This window comes from Pristiophorus japonicus, chromosome 15 (assembly GCF_044704955.1).
Source record: "Pristiophorus japonicus isolate sPriJap1 chromosome 15, sPriJap1.hap1, whole genome shotgun sequence".
Lineage (NCBI taxonomy): Eukaryota > Metazoa > Chordata > Chondrichthyes > Pristiophoridae > Pristiophorus > Pristiophorus japonicus.
Genome location: NC_091991.1, coordinates 113,894,580 through 113,912,584, shown reverse-complemented (window position 1 = coordinate 113,912,584; position 18,005 = coordinate 113,894,580). Strand labels below are relative to the sequence as shown.

The window sequence follows — 18,005 nt, the reverse complement described above, 5'->3', positions numbered from 1 at the left end:
AAAGGGAGGTAGAAGCAGATACAATAGCAACTTTCGAAAGGGAATTGGATAAATACTTGAAAGCGGGAAAGTTGCAGGGCTATGCAGAAAGAGCAGGGGAGTGGGACTAATTGGATAGCTCTTTCAAAGAGCAGGCACGACAGACCAAATAGCCTCCTTCTGTGCTGTAAGATTTGTTGATACGAATTGCTACATGAACCATCTACCAATGTTCCCTTTAAGCTGCACGGCTGTGCAGCTGTCTGGAGATTCCGCGCAGTAGGCTCACCGGCTTTTGAATGGAAAAACCACACAGCCGCAAAGCCTGTTATAGGGGCCATTCACCCCCCCAAAAAGTTAAAAGGGAACATTGTACTCTACGAACTAGAATGTGACAACAGCTGAGATTTCACAACCAAAGAAATTGGAATTGTCCAGACAGCAAAAAAAAAACTGTTTCTGATTGCACTCCAAAATTACTTCATTGGCTGCAAAGCGCTTTGAGACGTTCGGTGGTCATGAAAGGCACTATATAAATTTAAGTGTTTCTTCTTTCTTTAAATACAAGCATTTTGGGGGGGGGGGGAGTCAACTTGGTATGCAGACTGAAGGGTGGAAAATACCAGGCAACTAAAATGGCCTTTTTAAGAGCAACACCGTCACATGGAGCCTCTGGGTGTGCTGTGGTATACCTGCCCCTCCTTCCGATATATGACCTCTTGGCATGTGAACTGAGTGAGTGGATCAATAGTGAATTTCAACAGATCTAAGAAGTCTTCTGTGATTGTGGTTGATGCGGTTCCTAGAATTACTGCCATTGTCCCTGGATTATAAGGCTGATGTTGGGTATGAAAGAAAACTGTAAAAACAGAGAGGAACTTCCCTAACCCAGGATGTCAAAAGATCACCTCCAACTATGGTTTATCTGTCTCAACTGACTCCTACAGGAGAATAGAATGTTGCTACAAGTCTATTCCTGGATTACAACATTTATTGAAAGTAAGATGGGCTGTGTCTACACACAAGGTCTATTCATGTGACTGGATACCATGTCTGCTCAAGGGATTTGCTGCGACATTCCACTTTCTCCCAAAGTTTTGAACTGGAAAGATGATGATGGTTTTCAACACCAGGGCTATATCTGATGGCCCTGATTCTCATGAGCACGAGCTGAAAGTCTTGAAAATAAACGTGCATTTATATAGAACCGTGTATGTTGAAATACTTCAAGGTTCTTCACACAATGAATTATAATAATATTTTTGAAGTGCAGTGACCAATATTAAGGCTTTGGGTGGTTATGTACCTCATTACAGTGGTGTTACACGCAGATGGAAGGCAAGTGCTAAAAGAATCTGAGCTCATTTAAAGTGCCTGGACACCTGCAGCTTGTTCGGTGCTTTTCGAAGTGAGCAGCCTATCCTGTGAGGGGGATAGATGTTGCCATCAGGTGACATTGTGCCAAACTAGGTAATGGAGATGATCAAAGATATCCAAGCCTGTTATTAGACTCGGTGACCAGTAAATAAAGGGCAACAAACAACAAAATGAATAGTAAGATCAATTATACCGTAGAAAGTAAGTGGGAGGCTGTCATGCTAAAACTGAATAATCTTGAGTTTGATTGCACCTTAAGTAGTGTCAATTTTTGATCATTAAGATACAAAGGAAATCTTCAAGTTCAGGTAGTGATGCAGACACCTGCAGCTAGTTTGCTGCTCCTCAAAGTGAGCAGCCTATCCTGCAAGGGGAAAGTCAGCAAATCATTATGAAAGATGCTGACACAAGGCCACATTGGAAGAATAAAAAGCGACAAACTTTGTGCCCAAAAAAGTGACAAACTTTGTGCCAAACTGTGCAGAACATTCGGAGCGGGGAGGGTGAACAGCCAGAGGTCGTGGTCCATATTTTAGGGAGCTAGGAAAGAGATTAAAAAGCAGGACCTCAAAAGTAGTGATCTCCAGATTACTCCTGGTGCCACTTGCGAGTGAGTATAGAAATAGGAGGATAGAGCGGATGAATGCATGGCTGGAGAGATGGTGCAGGAGGGAAGACTTTAGATTCCTCGGATGCTGGGATCGGTTCTGGGGGAGGTGGGACCTGTACAGGGCCGGGACCAATATCCTCGTGGGGAGGTTTGCTAGTGCTGCTGGAGGGGGTTTAAATTAATTTGGCAGGGGGATGGCACCAGGATGCAACATTAGAAAGGGGAAATAAAGTGCTCAAAGGATTGGGAGAGGCAGAAAGCACTAAAGTAAGAAATAGTAAGGTATTAGGTGGGGTCCAACCAAGAGAGAACACAGGATGGTCTAAGATAAGTTTACAGTGTATGCATGTGAATGTACGAAACGTAGTAAACACGGTAAGTGAGCTCCAGGCACAAATAACCACATGAGAATATGATGTTGTGGCAATAAGTGAGGTCTGGCTCAAAAAAGGGCAGGATTGGATATTAAATATTCCTGGTTATAAGGTGTTCAGGAAAGATAGGTGCTGGTGTGGCAGTAGTGGTTAAGGAGAATGTTTCAGTGCTGAGAAGGGAGGATGTCCTGGAAGGGTCAAGGACAGAATCTATATGGCTTGAGTTAAGAAATAATAGAAGTGCCATTACACTACTAGGTGTATTCTATCCTAATATAGGTTTGGATAGTAATAGTGTAAAGGACAGAGAATGGGAAGAATTTCTGACGTGTTCAGGAGAACTTTCTTGATCAGTATGTTTCTGGCCCAATGAGGGAGGAGGCATTGCTGGATCTGGTGCTAGGAATGAGGTAGGTCAAGTGGAGTAAGTATCAGTAGGGGAACATTTAGGGAACAGTGATCATAGGATCACAAGGTTTAGATTAGCTACGGAAAAGGACAGTGAGCAATCTAGAGTAAAAATGTTTAATTGGGGGATGAGAACGGATCTGGCCCGTGTAAACTGGAATCAAAGATTGGCGGGCAAAACTGTAAGAGGAAATAGTTCGGGTACAGTCGAGGTACATTCCCACGAAGGGGAAAAGGTAGGGCAACTAAAGTCAGAGCTGCCTGGATGACAAAACAGATAGAGAATACGATGAAGCAGAAAAAGAGCACGTATGACAGATGTTAGGTTGCAAATACATCTGAAAATCAGGCTATATATAAAAAGGTCAGAGGCGGTCAAAGAAGATAAGAGGGCAAAGAGAGGGTACGAGAATAGAATGGCAGATAACATAAAAGGAAATCCAAAAGTCTTCTGTAGACATAAATATTAAGAGGGTGGGGCCCATGAGGGATTAAAATTGAGACCTATACATGGAGGCAGAGGGTATAGCTGATGTACTAAATGAGTACTTTGCATCTGTCGTCACCAAGGAAGAGGATGTTGCCATAGATAGTGAAGGAGGAGGTAGTAGAGACACTTAACAGGATAAAAATTGATTAAAAAAAAAAAAGAGGTATTAGAAAGGCTGGCTGTACTTAAAGTAGATAAATCACCAGGAGCGGATGGGATGCATCCTCGGATGTTGAGGGTATTGAGGGCGGAAATCGCAGAGGTACTAGCCATAATATTCCAATCCTCTATAGATACGGGGGTGGTGCCAGAGGACTGAAGAATTTCAAATGTTACAATTTTGTTCAAAAAAGTGTGTAAAGATAAAGCCAGCAACTACAGGCCAGTCAGTTTAACCTCGGTAGTGGGGAAGCTTTTAGAAACAGTAATTTGGGACAAAATAACAGTCACTTGGATAGGGGTGTGTTAATTAAGGAAAGCCAGCACGGATTTGTTAAAGGCAAATAGTGTTTAACCAATTTGATCGAATTTCTTGATGAGGTAACAGAGATGGTTAATGAAGGTACTGCTGTTGACGTGGTGTACATGGATTTCCAAAAGCGTTCGACTAAGTGCCTCACAATATGTTTGCCAGCAAAATTGAAGCCCATGGAATAAAAGGGACAATGGCAGCATGGATACGAAATTAGCTAAGTGGCAGGAAACAGGGAGTAGTGGTGAACGGTTGATTTTCGCACTGGAGGAAGGTATACAGTGGTGTTCCCCAGGGGTCGGTTCTAGGACCACTGCTTTTCTTGAAATATATTAATGACTTGGATATGACTTGTACAGGGTACAATTTCAAAATGTGCAGATGACACAAAACTTGGAAGTATAGTGAACAGTGAGGAGGATAGTGATAGACTTAGGAAGACACAGACAGGCTGGTGGAATGGACAGACACGCGGCAGATGAAATTTAATGCAGAAAAGTGTGAAGTGATGAATTTTGTTAGAAAAAATGAGAGAACATATAAACTAAAGGGTACAATCCTAAAGGGGGTGCACGAAAAGAGATACCTGGGAGTATGTGCACATAAATCATTGAAGATGGCAGGACAGGTTGAGAAAGCAGTTAAAAGGGCTTATGGGATCCTGGGCTTCATAGAGGTATCAAGTATAAAAGTGTGGAAATTATGATGAACCTGTATAAAAAACACTGGTTTGGCCCCAACTGGAGTACTGTGTCCAATTCTGGGCACCACACTTTAGGAAGGATGTGAAGGCCTTGGAGAAGGTGCAGAAAAGATTTACGAGAATGATTCCAGGATTGAGGGACTTCAGTTACATTGATAGACTGGAGAAGCTAGGATTGTTCTCCTTGGAGCAGAGAAGAGTGAGAGGAGATTTGATAGAGATGTTCAAAAACATGCGTGGCTGGACAGAGTAGATAGAGATAAACTGTTCCCATTGGTGGAAGGGTTGAGCACCGGAGGTCACAAATTTAAGGTGATTGGCAAAAGAACCAAAGGCGACATGAGGATAAACTTTTTTAGGCAGCGAATGGTTAAGATCTGGAATGCACGGCCTGAAAGGGTGGTGGAGGCAGATTCTATTTAGCGTTCAGAAGAAAGTTGGATAAATATCTGAAGGAGAAAAAATTGCAGGGCTACGGGGAAAGGGCAGGGGAGTGGGACTAGCTGAGAGCTGGCACGGGCTTGACATGTCAAATGACCCTCTTCCGTGCTGCAACTATTCTATGATTCTATTCTATAATTTTACCAGCCATAAGGTTGATCCCTAATATCTGATTAGGTTATAAGGAGAGGCTGGAGAAAATTGATCACTTCTGTCTTGAAAGGGGAATCTTACATAGATATATATAATAGGTACAGAAAAGATGAATCCAGAGCACTACACAAGATAAATGACAGTAGGACAAGGCGGCATTCACTGAAACTGGTGAATGGCAAATTCAGGACTGTGAAGAAGTTCTTCACGCAAAGACTGATCAATATTTGTAACGGAGTTCTGGGTAAGTCAGTGCAGGGAAAAAAACCTGAAATCATTTAGGAGACAGTTGGATAATGTGATGGAAGAGAGGAAGACAAATTGTACAATAGGCTGCATTTTCAATTTATCTTTGGATCTGAATTTAGAGCCGAATGCCTTCTGGTGACTTAGGACAGCAGAAGATAGTTTAATTGGCACCAGTGCTGATGTACATGCTAAATTACACTGCAGATGTCTGTTTGGAGTCAGTATAAAAACCAGTGAGTGCCATGCTGAATGCAATGGTGTTGGATGGAAATGGTAAAGTCATCAAGACAAGGTTCAGTTCAGGGTTAGTCAATGATCACTGCATCAACTGACAACTTTTAATGTGAGCATTTCTTGCTTTAATCTCAGTAGACGTTGGAATTACAGACCTTGATGTCATGTGGCTTTAGCTGCAGGCAGTTGCGAGAACCCCAATCAATACCTTTGCCCCACTAAATAGGTGCTGCCCTTTTGGACAATTTTAGTGCCCCTTTTGCTCCAACCTCTATCTGATCGCAGCTGCCTGTTTTGAACAAGTTGGTGTTGAAGGAAACCGCACTTGTGGAGAATATCTTTCCAGCAAATTCAACACTCACAGTGGACTCGAGTTTCCCGAGTTTAGTATAGCCTGTGCAATTCTGCAAATTGTGAACAAACTCTTCTCATGGGTGGCAATCCAAGGTGAGCAGATCTTCAAACTGGTAGCAAAGTCCATAAGCTGAACAGAATAAGGCATCAACTGAAGTGAAGTAAGCCTTGACCAATTTAGAATGCAAAAATAATAATGTCTGCTTCAGGGTCTTAAAGTTGAAGCTGATGATTTTACAAAGTGAGAAAATCTGTTTAAAAAGGTAAGGATTAATTTCCAAATTTTTAAAAGAACTATTCAGAAAGACACAGGACTCGCTAGACAAGCTGATTAATGCTGGAAAATGTTTCAAAGGCTGCTGCCAATGGGAGAATAAGAACCAAGGCTGTATCCACCATTTCCCTGTTCTCCTGGGACCTTTTAAAAAAACAGAGATACACTTGGGCGAAAGAGAATTCTGTGCAAAGGTGCAAAGCTCTTAATTGGATGGTGTCTCAGTGGTTTTTCCCAATTTTGATGGCAGCTTATTTGTGGCAGGTGGAGGTTCAATGAAAGCAAAAGAAAATAGGCAACGGAGTTCTGAGTAGGTTACACACAGTACAGAACACATCAAATCTAGTCCATCTCAAATGTAGGAAATTCTCAGGTTGGCTGCATGCAACGTTCAAGTTCATTTCATTGGTGACTACTTGAATGCTGAATGTAACACAAGTTGTACTGCAGACATAACCAGCAGCATTCTAGTGATTGGTGACTATCCACAAGTTACTAGAATTGCCCCAAAGTTCAAAAAAGATCTGGATTTCACGTTTGGGTGGAAGATGTCCAAACTCAAAGGCACCTTCTTTCATACAGATTGAAGGCTAGCAGAGATTAGTGTCCAACACACGCTATACATTTTAACTGGACTGCAGTACTATTAATATATACAAGAACCACTGCTAATTCTTAACAAATGCAATAGTAAATTAAACAAAATAAAAGTTTACCACCAACCTTTCATTCTTATTCATCCTAGGCCACGATTCCAAAAATGTTCCAGTCCTGCACAGCAGGGGATATTTGGGAAAACAAGCTCTCAGGTCAGGATATATTTATTGAAAAATGTGGACATAAAAAGGTCGAGGTGGCCATCGCTAATTCCATTTTACACAGGAAATGGCAACATACAGAAAACAGGTAAAGTCGTTACTTACGTTTGCGGTTGTGCAGGATCGTCACCCAGAGTGACACTGTCGCCTTGGATCTCGTTGAAGCACTTCTCACAGAAGTGATACCTGTCAGCAAGAAGGCCATATTTGGGTGAACTGTTCGTCCACACAACACAGCCAGCCCAGCAACGGAGCCACCAATCAGACAGGAAGGCAGATCACCACGGCGAGAGGATTGGTTGGTTGATTGATGAGATTACGGGTCAGTGTTTTACCAGGTTGGGTCAGGTCAATGTGGACAATGGGGAGGGGAGGGTTAAGAAAAAAAGGGGAGGAACAAACAGCACAGACAAAGTAAGACGGAACACCAAGACAACACAGAGCAGAAAGCCAAGGCAAAGCATAGATTAGCATTTGGTCTCATTGGATAGGTTAAAAAGCAACACCACTACATAATTAATCATTAAAATTTGATTCATGGGCATGTTGCATCTTTTGGATTACTGGTGCTTTTACCAATCAATCTTTAGCATGCTTCTTGGGCTGCTTTATGTTTACTGTGCTTGCACAGCAGGGCAATAACCCATTACTGCACTAAATCCCAGTGGGTTTACATTTACTTTTACATTTTCATTTAATTGCCAATGACTTAATGAGGATTCTCCTAAATAAGTTAGAAGATAAGTTTGCCAAGCTGAATTCTTTATCAATATTCTGAACTGCTTGCAGCTGTGCAGAAATTCAATCGGCATGTTGCAAATTTTGCCCAGTGGTGGCATTTAACCTTCCAGCTTTTTTCTAGAGCCCACCAGGGCCTGGTTTCCCAATAACTGTTATACCAGGTAAGGCACAGAATTCCAGGTTGCCAAATCATGATCCCAAGAGACCTTGGAGAGTATTTTATGGTTCAGCTACTGTACTTTGAATAGTGCATTCCGCCCAGGAGCACTTTTAACAGTGTGGGAAACCGGGCCTCATTGAAATCAGCAGGTAAGCAAGACAGGGGTCAAAACACCATGGCCACATATGGAGAAAATTTGTACTGTATGAGCGAATCATTCCACAGTTCAGAACATTCCATGGATTATTCTGTTTGTAACTAAACTTAATTTATTATTTTTTTTAAAAAACTGCACAAACTTGTCCTTTAAGTGCCCCTCCCCAAATAAAGTTTGTCACCCTCTAAAAATGGGAAGATTCCTGCATCCAGTCATTCCACAGAATGCCTTGGCAAACACATTGCCAAAATAGGACAAACTTGTCGTAGATTTATATTGAACTGACAGAAATCACAAATGTACACGCCATCATTCAAATCCTCAATTAATATTTGAATGTCATGTAACATACAGCATTTGGAGTTTCTGAATTGTCATGAGTGCTTGTAGCTTTAAGAAATCTATTGTGGACCAACCACAAAAAAATAATATTTTATAACCTATTACATGGCTTGGTCTTGCGTGAGTTTAAAAAACAAATCTGCAAAATGAGGAGCTTGGCCAGTGCAACTCTCGCAAGGTTAAGCACCAGGGCTGAACTTGCCCCGTTTCTATCCCAAACAACGAATCACTCGGAGAAGACTCACTGGTGCTGAACTGAGAGCCCTGGTCGAGTAGGCCAGAATGAAGGGCATGATATCTTGTATCTGCCAAGCAAGTATGTTGAAAAGCCCTTCAGTCATGCATGGTTTGTCAATGCAGAGATCCCTGCAATCGGCATATTTTTTCAATAAAAGCCCATCAGGGAAAACCACTCCAGGAGTTGGTTGCAGTGAAAGTGGAAGGGTAGTAGAAATATGGAACTTGCTCACCTACAAGGCTGTAGATGCTGGGGATCAACTGAAATCTTCCATACCGAGATTGATAGATTTTTGTTAGGCAAGGGATATGGAGCAAAGATGGAATTGAGGTATAGATCCGCCATGATCTAATTGAATGACGGAGCAGGCTTGAGGGGCTGAACTGTCTTTTCCTGTTCTTATGTTCCTGTTGCTTGCTTTTAATATTCCTACTTGCATTGTCAATTATTTCTAGCCTCTTCCAGTTTTGTTTTTATTTTAAATCCTCAGAAAACATTTCTAAAATAAAAAATTTCAATGTAAAATTTGAACTATTTAAAATTCAGCTCCTTAATCTGGATTCAGTTATTGATATCTGCATCAAGAGGGGAACCACTGCTGCGTTGGACCTGAGAGTGCACTCTAGACCATTAGAAAACCCAAATGCATGCTAAAAATTTGAGTGATAAAATAACAAAGAAGCTGGCTGGGCTGCGATAAGCTGCATGGCCACAGAACAAAGCAAATCTGGTCACCTGTAGTAAAATTAAGGGTAACTAGGCAAGACAAAGATTCACGGGAGTTTGAAGGTGAGGGGTGAGCAAAGGGAATGTGAATGCATCCACAAAGCAGTACCAACTATTACACAGGAGACATATGCAGATAAATGTGAAACCTACATTAGAACTAAAGGTGCCACAATCTAAGAATCTAATGTTACAACAAAATCAGAATTTCTGTGATTTACAAGGTAAGAACATGTCCCAACAAAAACAATGTCTAACATGCTGGGCGATTTACAGCAAACTTCAGTTCAGTTCAGTTTTACATGCATTTGTGGTTATCTGGTTGTTAGTACTATAGGGAAAGGCTAATCTGCCTTTTCTGCGCAGTACATCTTGGGATTCAGGAATTACGTGTGCACAGATTATTCCGTATACATGCACACAATTCCAGGATGGTGTCTTGAGACAGAGGACAGCAGGCGGTAGACTCCTCTACAGTTTCCCGCGTCTCTGCTGGTCCATGGACCAGACAGCTGGAGGCAAATGACACTGACTGCCATCAGCTGGGGCCGCCAGCTTTTCCCTGCAGTATAATCTCTCGCACCTTAGACGAGACACTCAAGTCTGCCGCAGCTTAGACTTTATTTGCAGAGAAACACGGTCCCCTGTTCGGATTTGAACATGCTGCGATGCAAGTGTTGCAACATAGCATTAGGTGTGCGCATCAGCAGCTCATAGTTTCACTAACAGAAAAAAAAATTAAAATCAGAACTATTTTTGAAAAGCCTCAAGATGGACAACAGTGGTAGAATACATCTCTCTCCATGGATGCTGCCTGACCTGCTGAGTATTTTGCAGCATTTTCTGTTTTTATTTCAGATTTCCAGCATCTGCAGCAATTTGCTTTTGTATTGTTGTAGTGGTAGAATGCGTTTGCTTCACGGGATAATGTTCTGGAAAGTTTATCACTGGGGCATTGTACACTTTTATATTCAGGGTAACCTTTCCTGAAGAGGTTGGTTATATTGCAATATTTACTCCCGAGTTGTAATTCTCATTCCAACATTTGTGCAGCAGTAAAACGACGACAAAATGCAATTTCCCAAAGATTTTACTGCATTAGCCAACAAGAATCTGTAAATAGAGCAAATTCTCTTTAACAAATGCTGAACAGTGGAAGCTAAGCTTTCAACCGTGATTTAACTTAGCAGATTCAGAACAGAAACAGTGACTCGTCTACTTTTTAAAGAACATTTCAAATATTCCTATAGTTACCAATCTTAAGTAACAATTTTACCAAAACACAAGTTAATCTAATTTAAATAATTATTCTCAATATTGTGGCACCCTTAGACCTAAGCAAACATTGTGGTTCCTGTAAATGGTTTAATTATCTAGCTAGTATTTTTTTTAAATGGGGTCTTATGCAGATTGTGATTTACAATAATACATCAAAATTTGCACTGGAACAAAAACAATTCTAATTTGGCAACAGGATTTTATACACATCTGGGATTACAAAAGAGATGTGGTAAATGCCAGAGTGGCTACAATACATATAGCTTGCAAAAAGAGTTACCAGTATAATTAACACACTTAAAGTAGATGCTGTTAACTGATTTCAGTCCAAAATTTCCTATAAGAGTCCTAAATTCACAAAATGGAAGGTTGTTCACCTGCCTAAATCATTTTGTGTCACTTTTAATATGTGCAACCCCAAGCACTGGACTGTACCTTAATAAATTTGAGTGCAATCCCTGATTAAGCACTTACTAAATTGTAAGTGAGTTTTCATATAAAAGCAAATTCCTGTTACATTTACTGGAACCACACTTTTAAAAGGTTAATTCACACCTAGAACAATATTGCTGTCCATGGTTGTAACTGGACACTGCTTTTGGGTAAAATCTTGGCACTGCTGTGAATTCAACTGTGTCCACATGACCATAAAGAAACAAGAAACAACCAATAGGTGGATGAAGAGCGTGAGCTGACGCCCTCTTGTTGGCTCTCTCATTCATACACACCCAAACTCCTGCCTCACTGCAAGGTTCTGAATGGCACCAGCAAGTTCATTCATCTATTTGTACAACATACAGGAAACATGTACAAACACACACACACTCACTCAAATAACAGCAAATTGACATATATTCATTCTGGAAGAAAAAAAAGCATTTAATCGAGTTGCAATAGTATACAACTTAAAAATATTATGTCAAATGGATTTACACATACAAAGAGATAAAACTTCCAGCAGTCAAAACTAAAATCAGGCTAGTGTCTCAACCGATTTAGTCTTAATCTACACATAAAATTAATATCAAACTGAATTTTCCTGCAATCGTTATACCTGATAAAATACCAATCTGGCAGTCTGGTATCTGCTCTAGTGGCAGATGCTGCTCAAAGGGACACGTCCGGCTTAACCGAGTCAGATTTCTAAACAACTTTGGTCAATTTGATTAAGAACGGACATTGACCAGTGGAATATTTGGTTGGTTAAGTACAGATTTTTTTTCTTAAAAGCTTGCTGAGATTTGGAGATGGGAATTATGAACATATGTACTGCAATATTATGGCATCTGTGACACATTAACACCATCTTGTGACAGTGCCAGTATCTGAATTGCTATAATACTGTGCCACATTAGTGGCTAATTCTCTTCATCTGTGACTCAATATTTCCCATTTCATTTGGCAAGTAAAATGGCCTCTGGCGTGAGATGAGTTAATATCTGTTAACTGAGAAGATCTGTTGATTTATACTTTGACTTAAATTTACTGCTCATGACATTTATTACCAGAGACAATGTAAACCCTGCAAATTGTTCAGCAATGTCAGAGTGTGGTTGAAGTGAATCATTCACTCACTGGCTGTTCGTTGCAGTTGCTGGAGATAAAACTGTCCATGCACAGTGTTTATATGAAGTATAGATACAAGTTTTAAAAGTGAAACAGCGGAGAACAGTATTGGAATCTAGTACGTCCTGAATTCCTTGCTGGTGCCAATTAAAACCTTGCTTGTAATTTTTTTTTGTCTAGCAGCTCACACAGCCACAGCTCTGCACACAAAATACTGCTGAGTTCAAAAAAGCAACAAAAGGAGGCTGGCATGAGTCAATGATTAAGGTTCAGTTATATCAGTCTCAAACAGTTAGATTCTCCAACTCAAGAACAGGCCAGTGGAAACCTCTGATGACAAACCATGTGCATTACTGGCTAAAATCATGAGTTACTGTACACATTTTCTGTTTTGCCTGTCCCTTTAATTGCCACTATTTTACACTTTAGTAAGAGATTTGCCATTATTGGGCCAAATTTAAAGATGATCTCAAATGGGTTGAAACATACACAAAGAAATCAAACATTCAGCAGTCAAGAATAAAATCAAGGTAGTGTCTCAATTGTCTTTATCGATCTATTTATCTAGAATAACATAAACTAACAAATTTGGACTGTCAGTTACCACAGTTGCAAATTCAAAGAAAATCAAGCAACTCAATATTGGTTGATTTAGTCAGTTCTCTGAAGGGCTAGCATTAAATGTAGCCATTATTATTTTATTAATGTTTCAAATCTCAAGCGATCTACATATCTAATATGTGATGCAATACAAGCCTGTTCATTCCATTCCCCTACTATACACCAACAAGCCCTGCCCACCTAACCCCAATTGTTTTTCAAAGTACTCAGGTGGGATAAGAGGTGACACTTTGACAAAAGTCAGAAGATGACGACTTTTCAAAAACTTTTCCTGGGATATGGTGGTCGCTGGCAAGGCTAGCAGTTATTGCCCATCTCTAATTACCCTCAAGAAGGTGATGGTGAGCCGCCTTTTTGAACTGCTGCAGTCCGTGTGATGAAGGTACTCCCACAGTGCTGTTAGGGAGGGTGTCCAGCATTTTGACCCAACAACGATGAAGGAACGGTGATATATTTCCAGGCCAAGATGGTGTGTGATTTGGAGGGGAACTTGGAGGTGATGGTGTTCCAATGCACCTGCTGCCCTTGTCCTTCTAGGTGGTAGAAGTCGTGGGCTTGGGGAGGTAATCGAAGAAACCTTGGCAAGTTGCTGCAGTGCATCTTGTAGATGGTACACACTGCAGCCAGTGGTGGAGGGAGTGAATGGGGTACCAATCAAGCAGATTGTTTTGTCCTGGATGGTGTCGAGCTTCTTCAGTGTTGTTGGAGCTGCAATCATCCAGGCAAGTGACTTATAGGTGGAGGAAAGGCTTTGGAGAGACAGGTGAAATACTCGCCACAGAATATCCAGTCTCTGAACTGCTCTTGTAGCCACAGTATTTGTGTGGCTGATCTAGTTAAATTTCTGGTCAATGGTGACCTCCAGGATGATGTTGATGGTAGGGGATTTGGTGATGGTAATGCTATTGAATGTGAATGTGAAAACGCTCTCTTGTCGGAGATAGGCATTGCCTGGCACGTGTATAGTGCGAATGTTACTTGCCACTTATCAGCCCAAGCCTGAATCCAATCCAGGTCTTGCTGCATGTGGGCATGGACTGCTTCATTATGAGGAGTTGCAAATGGAACTGAACACTGCAATCATCAGCGATCATCCCACTTCTGACATTATGATGGAGGGAAGGTCATTGACATTGATGAAACAGCTGAAGATGGTTGGGCCCTGCCCTGAGGAACTCCTGCAGCAATGTCCTGAGACTGTAATGATTGGCCTCCAACAACCACAACCATCTTCCTTTGTGCTAAGTATGATTCCAGCCAGTGTAGAGTTTTTCCCCTGATTCCCATTGACTTTAATTTTACTAGGGCTGCCTTGATGTCACCTCTGGAATTCAGCTCTTCTGTCCATGTTTATACCAAGGCTGTAATGTGGTCTGGAGCGGAGTGGCCTGAGCAGGTTACTGGTGAGTAAGTGCTGTTTGATAGCACTATCGACAACAGCTTCCATCACTTTGCTGATGATTGGGAGTAGACTGATGGGGCGATAGTTGGCCGGATTGGATTTGTCCTGTTTGTCCACATTGTTGGGTAGATGCCAGTGTTGTAGCTGCATTCGAACAGCTTAGCTAGTTCTTGGGGCACAAGTCTTCGGCATCCACTCACCACCTGGCTGAAAATGGTTGCAAATGTTTCAGCCTTGTCTTTTGCACTTGCATGCAGGGCTCCGCCATCACCGAGGATGGGGAAGTTCATGGAGTCTCCTCCTCCCATCAGTTGTTTAATGGTTCATGACTGGATGTGGTAGGACTGCAGAGCTTTGATCTGATCCATTGGTTGTGAGATCGCTTAGCTCTGTCTATAGTATGCTGCTTCCATTGTTTAGCATGCATGTAGTCCTGTGTTGCAGCTTTCCCAGGTTGGCATCTCATTTTTAGGTATGCCTGGTGCTGCTCCTGATATGCTCTTCTACACTCCTCATTGAACCAGTGTTGGACGCTGGATTGATGTTAGAATCATAGAAATTTACAGCACGGAAGTAGGCCATCGTATCCGCGCCGGCCGACCAAGAGCTTTCCTCCAGACCCCCACAACCCTCTGCGTGAAGAAATTACACCTCATATCTACTTTAAACTTCCCAATTACTTTAAATCTATGCCCCCTGGTTGTCGACCCCTTGGCTAAGGGAAGCAGGTCCTTCCTATCCACTCTATCCAGGCCCCTCATAATTTTATACACCTCAATCAGGTCTCCATTCAGCCTCCTCTATTTCAAAGAAAACATACCCAGCATCTCCAATCTTTCCTCATAGCCAACATTCTCCAGTCCAGGCAACATTCTTGTAAATCTCCTCTGCACCCTTTCCAGTGCAATCACATCTTTCCTGGAATGTGGTGACCAGAATTGCACACAGTACTCCAGCTGCAGCCTAAACAGTGTTTTAATACAGTTCAAGCATAACCTTCTTGCTCTTGCATTCCATGTCTTGACTAATAAAGGCAAGTATTCCATATGCCTGCTTAACCACCTTATCTACCTGGGCTGCTACCTTCAGGAATCTTCAAGGTCCTTTCTTCCTCTACACTTCTCAGTGTCGTATCATTTAATGTGTATTCCCTTACCTTGTTAAACCTCCCCAAATGCATTACCTCACACTTCTCCGGATTGAATTTCATTTGCCACTGTCCTGCCCACCTGACCAGTACACTGATATCTTCCTGCAGTCTGCAGCTTTCTTCATCAACCACAGCTTATTTTAGTGTTATCTGCAAACTTCTTAATCATACCCTCAAATTCAAGTCCAAGTCATTGATATATATCACAAAAAGCAAGGGACCCAGCACTGTGCCCTGCAGAACCCCACTGGATACAGCCTTCCAGTCACAAAAACACTCATTAACCATTACCCTTTGCTTCCTGCCTCTGAGCCAATTTTGGATCCAACTTGCCATTTTGCCCTGGATCCCATGGACTTTTATGGTAGAGTGAGGGATATGGCAGGCCATGAGGTTAAAGATTGTGATAGAATACAATTCTGCTGCTGCTGATGGCCCACAGAGCCTCACGGATGCCTGGTTTTGAGCTGTTAGATCTGTTCTGAATCTATTCCATTTAGCACGGTGGTAGTGCCACACATGATGATGTCCTCAGTGTGAAGATAGAACACAGTGAGAAGATGGGTCTCTGCTACCAATACGGTCATGGACAGAAGCATCTGTGACAGGTAGATTGATGAGGACGAGGTCAAATAGGTTCTCACCACCTTTTGCAGACCAGTCTGGCAGCTACATCCTTCAGACTCGGCCAGCTCGATCAGAAGTGGTGCTACCGAGCCACTCCTGGTGATGGACATTGAAGTCCCCCACCCAGAGTACATTCTGTGCCATTGCTACCCTCAGTGCTTCTTCCAAGTGGTATTCAACATGGAGGAGTACTGATTCATCAGTTGAGAGAGGGCGGTAGGTGGTAATCAACAGGAGGTTTCCTTGCCCATGTTTGACTTGATGTCATGAGACTTCATGGGGTCTGGTGTCAATGTTGAGGACTCCCAGGACCACTCCCTCCTGACTGTATACCACTGTGCTGCCTGTGGTGGGACAGGACATACCGAGGGACGATGATGGAGGGTCCTGGGACATTGGCTGAAAGGTATAATTCTGTGAGTGTGACTGTTGCTTGACTAGTCTGTGGGATTGCTCTCCCAATTTTGGCACAAGTTCCCAGACTTAGTGAGGAGATCATTGCAGGATCGACTGGGTGTGCTTTTGTCGTCTTCAAAGCTGGTGCCGAGGTCGATGCCACGTGGTACGTCTGGGTTTATTCTTGCTTCTTTTAGCGGTTTGTTACAACTTAGTGGCTTGCTAGGCTGTTAGGGGGCAGTTAAGTCAACCACATTGCTGTGGGCCTGGAGTCACATATAGGCCAGATTGGGTAAAGATGGCAGATTTCCTTCCCTAAAAGACATTAGTGAACCAGATGTTTTTTTTCACGACAATCTGGTAGTTTCATGGTCACCATTACTGATATTAGCTTTTTATTCAGATTTATTTAATTAACTGAATTTAAATTCCACAGCTGTCGTGGTGCAAGTTGAATTTATTGGTGCCAGTCCAGTAACATAACCACGATGCTGCCATTCCCCACAGGTATCACTACAGTGCAGAGAGACTTGGGGGTCCTTGTGCATGAAACACAAAAAGTTAGTATGCAGGTTCAGCAAGTAATCAGGAAGACAAATGGAATGTTGGCCTTTATTGCAAGGGGGATAGAGTATAAAAGCAGAGAAGTCCTGCTATAACTGTACAGGGTATTGGTGAGGCCACACCTGGAGTACTGCGTACAGTTTTGGTCTCCATATTTAAGGAAGGATATACTTGCATTGGAGGTTGTTCAGAGAAGGTTCACTAAGTTGATTTCGGAGATGAGGGGGTTGACTTATGAAGATAGGTTAAGTAGGTTGGGCCTGTACTCATTGGAGTTCAGAAGAATGAGAGGTGATCGTATTGAAACATAAGATAATGAGGGGGCTCGACAAGGTGGTTGCAGAGAACATATTTCCACTCATAGGGGAAACTAAAACTAGGGGGGGCATAGTCTCAGAATAAGGGACCGCCCATTTTAAACAGGAGAAATTTCTTCTCTCAGAGGGTTGTAAATCTATGGAATACTCTGCCCTAGAGAGCTGTGGAGGCTGGGTCATTGAATATATTTAAGGCGGAGATAGACAGATTTTTGAGCGATAAGAGAGTAAAGGGTTACGGGGAGCGGGCAGGCAAGTGGAGCTGAGTCCATGATCTGATCAGCCATGATCTTATTAAATGGCAGAGCAGGCTCGAGGGGCCAAATGGTCTACTCCTGCTCCTATTTCTTGTGTTCTTATGTACACACTTGACTACTGACAACAGTCTCTAATCAGAGATTTGATAGTGGTTGGGGAAACCATCTATAAAGCCCCCGAAATACAACACCAGTTACTACAAACAGGGCTATCTACTCAAAATGTCATTCTTTAACTTTTACAGCCAAAGTAAAATGTAGTTATTGACTGTCAGGGGCACTAAGGAACAAGCTCTTTGACAGCAACTGAATAAGCATTGATTCCTCCGACCCAGACATTTGGTTTATTTCATTCAGGACTTTTTGTTTTTTCTTCCTCTGTTCTATCTGATGAGTTGCTATTTCAGCTGTTAGAAATTTCAGCCCCAACGCTATTAAACAACCCATTAACTTATTAAAAGGAGTGAAGTCAGTGTCAATGGATGGTACATGTACACACAGGAGCAAGGATTGCAAACAGAATGCAA

General features: G+C 42.1%; 1 protein-coding gene across 1 annotated transcript in view; it reads right to left on the bottom strand.

The window, feature by feature from the left end:
• The window catches only part of crebbpb (CREB binding protein b), a 123,278-nt gene that overhangs the window by 39,596 nt on the left and 65,677 nt on the right, over positions 1 to 18,005 (bottom strand). Inside the window, exons 19-20 of the mRNA XM_070901740.1 lie at positions 7,042 to 7,122; positions 6,842 to 6,889 (exon numbers count right to left, since the gene is read on the bottom strand). Of these exons, the coding sequence (XP_070757841.1) occupies positions 6,842 to 6,889; positions 7,042 to 7,122 (129 nt within the window). The remainder of the gene's footprint in view (positions 1 to 6,841; positions 6,890 to 7,041; positions 7,123 to 18,005) is intronic.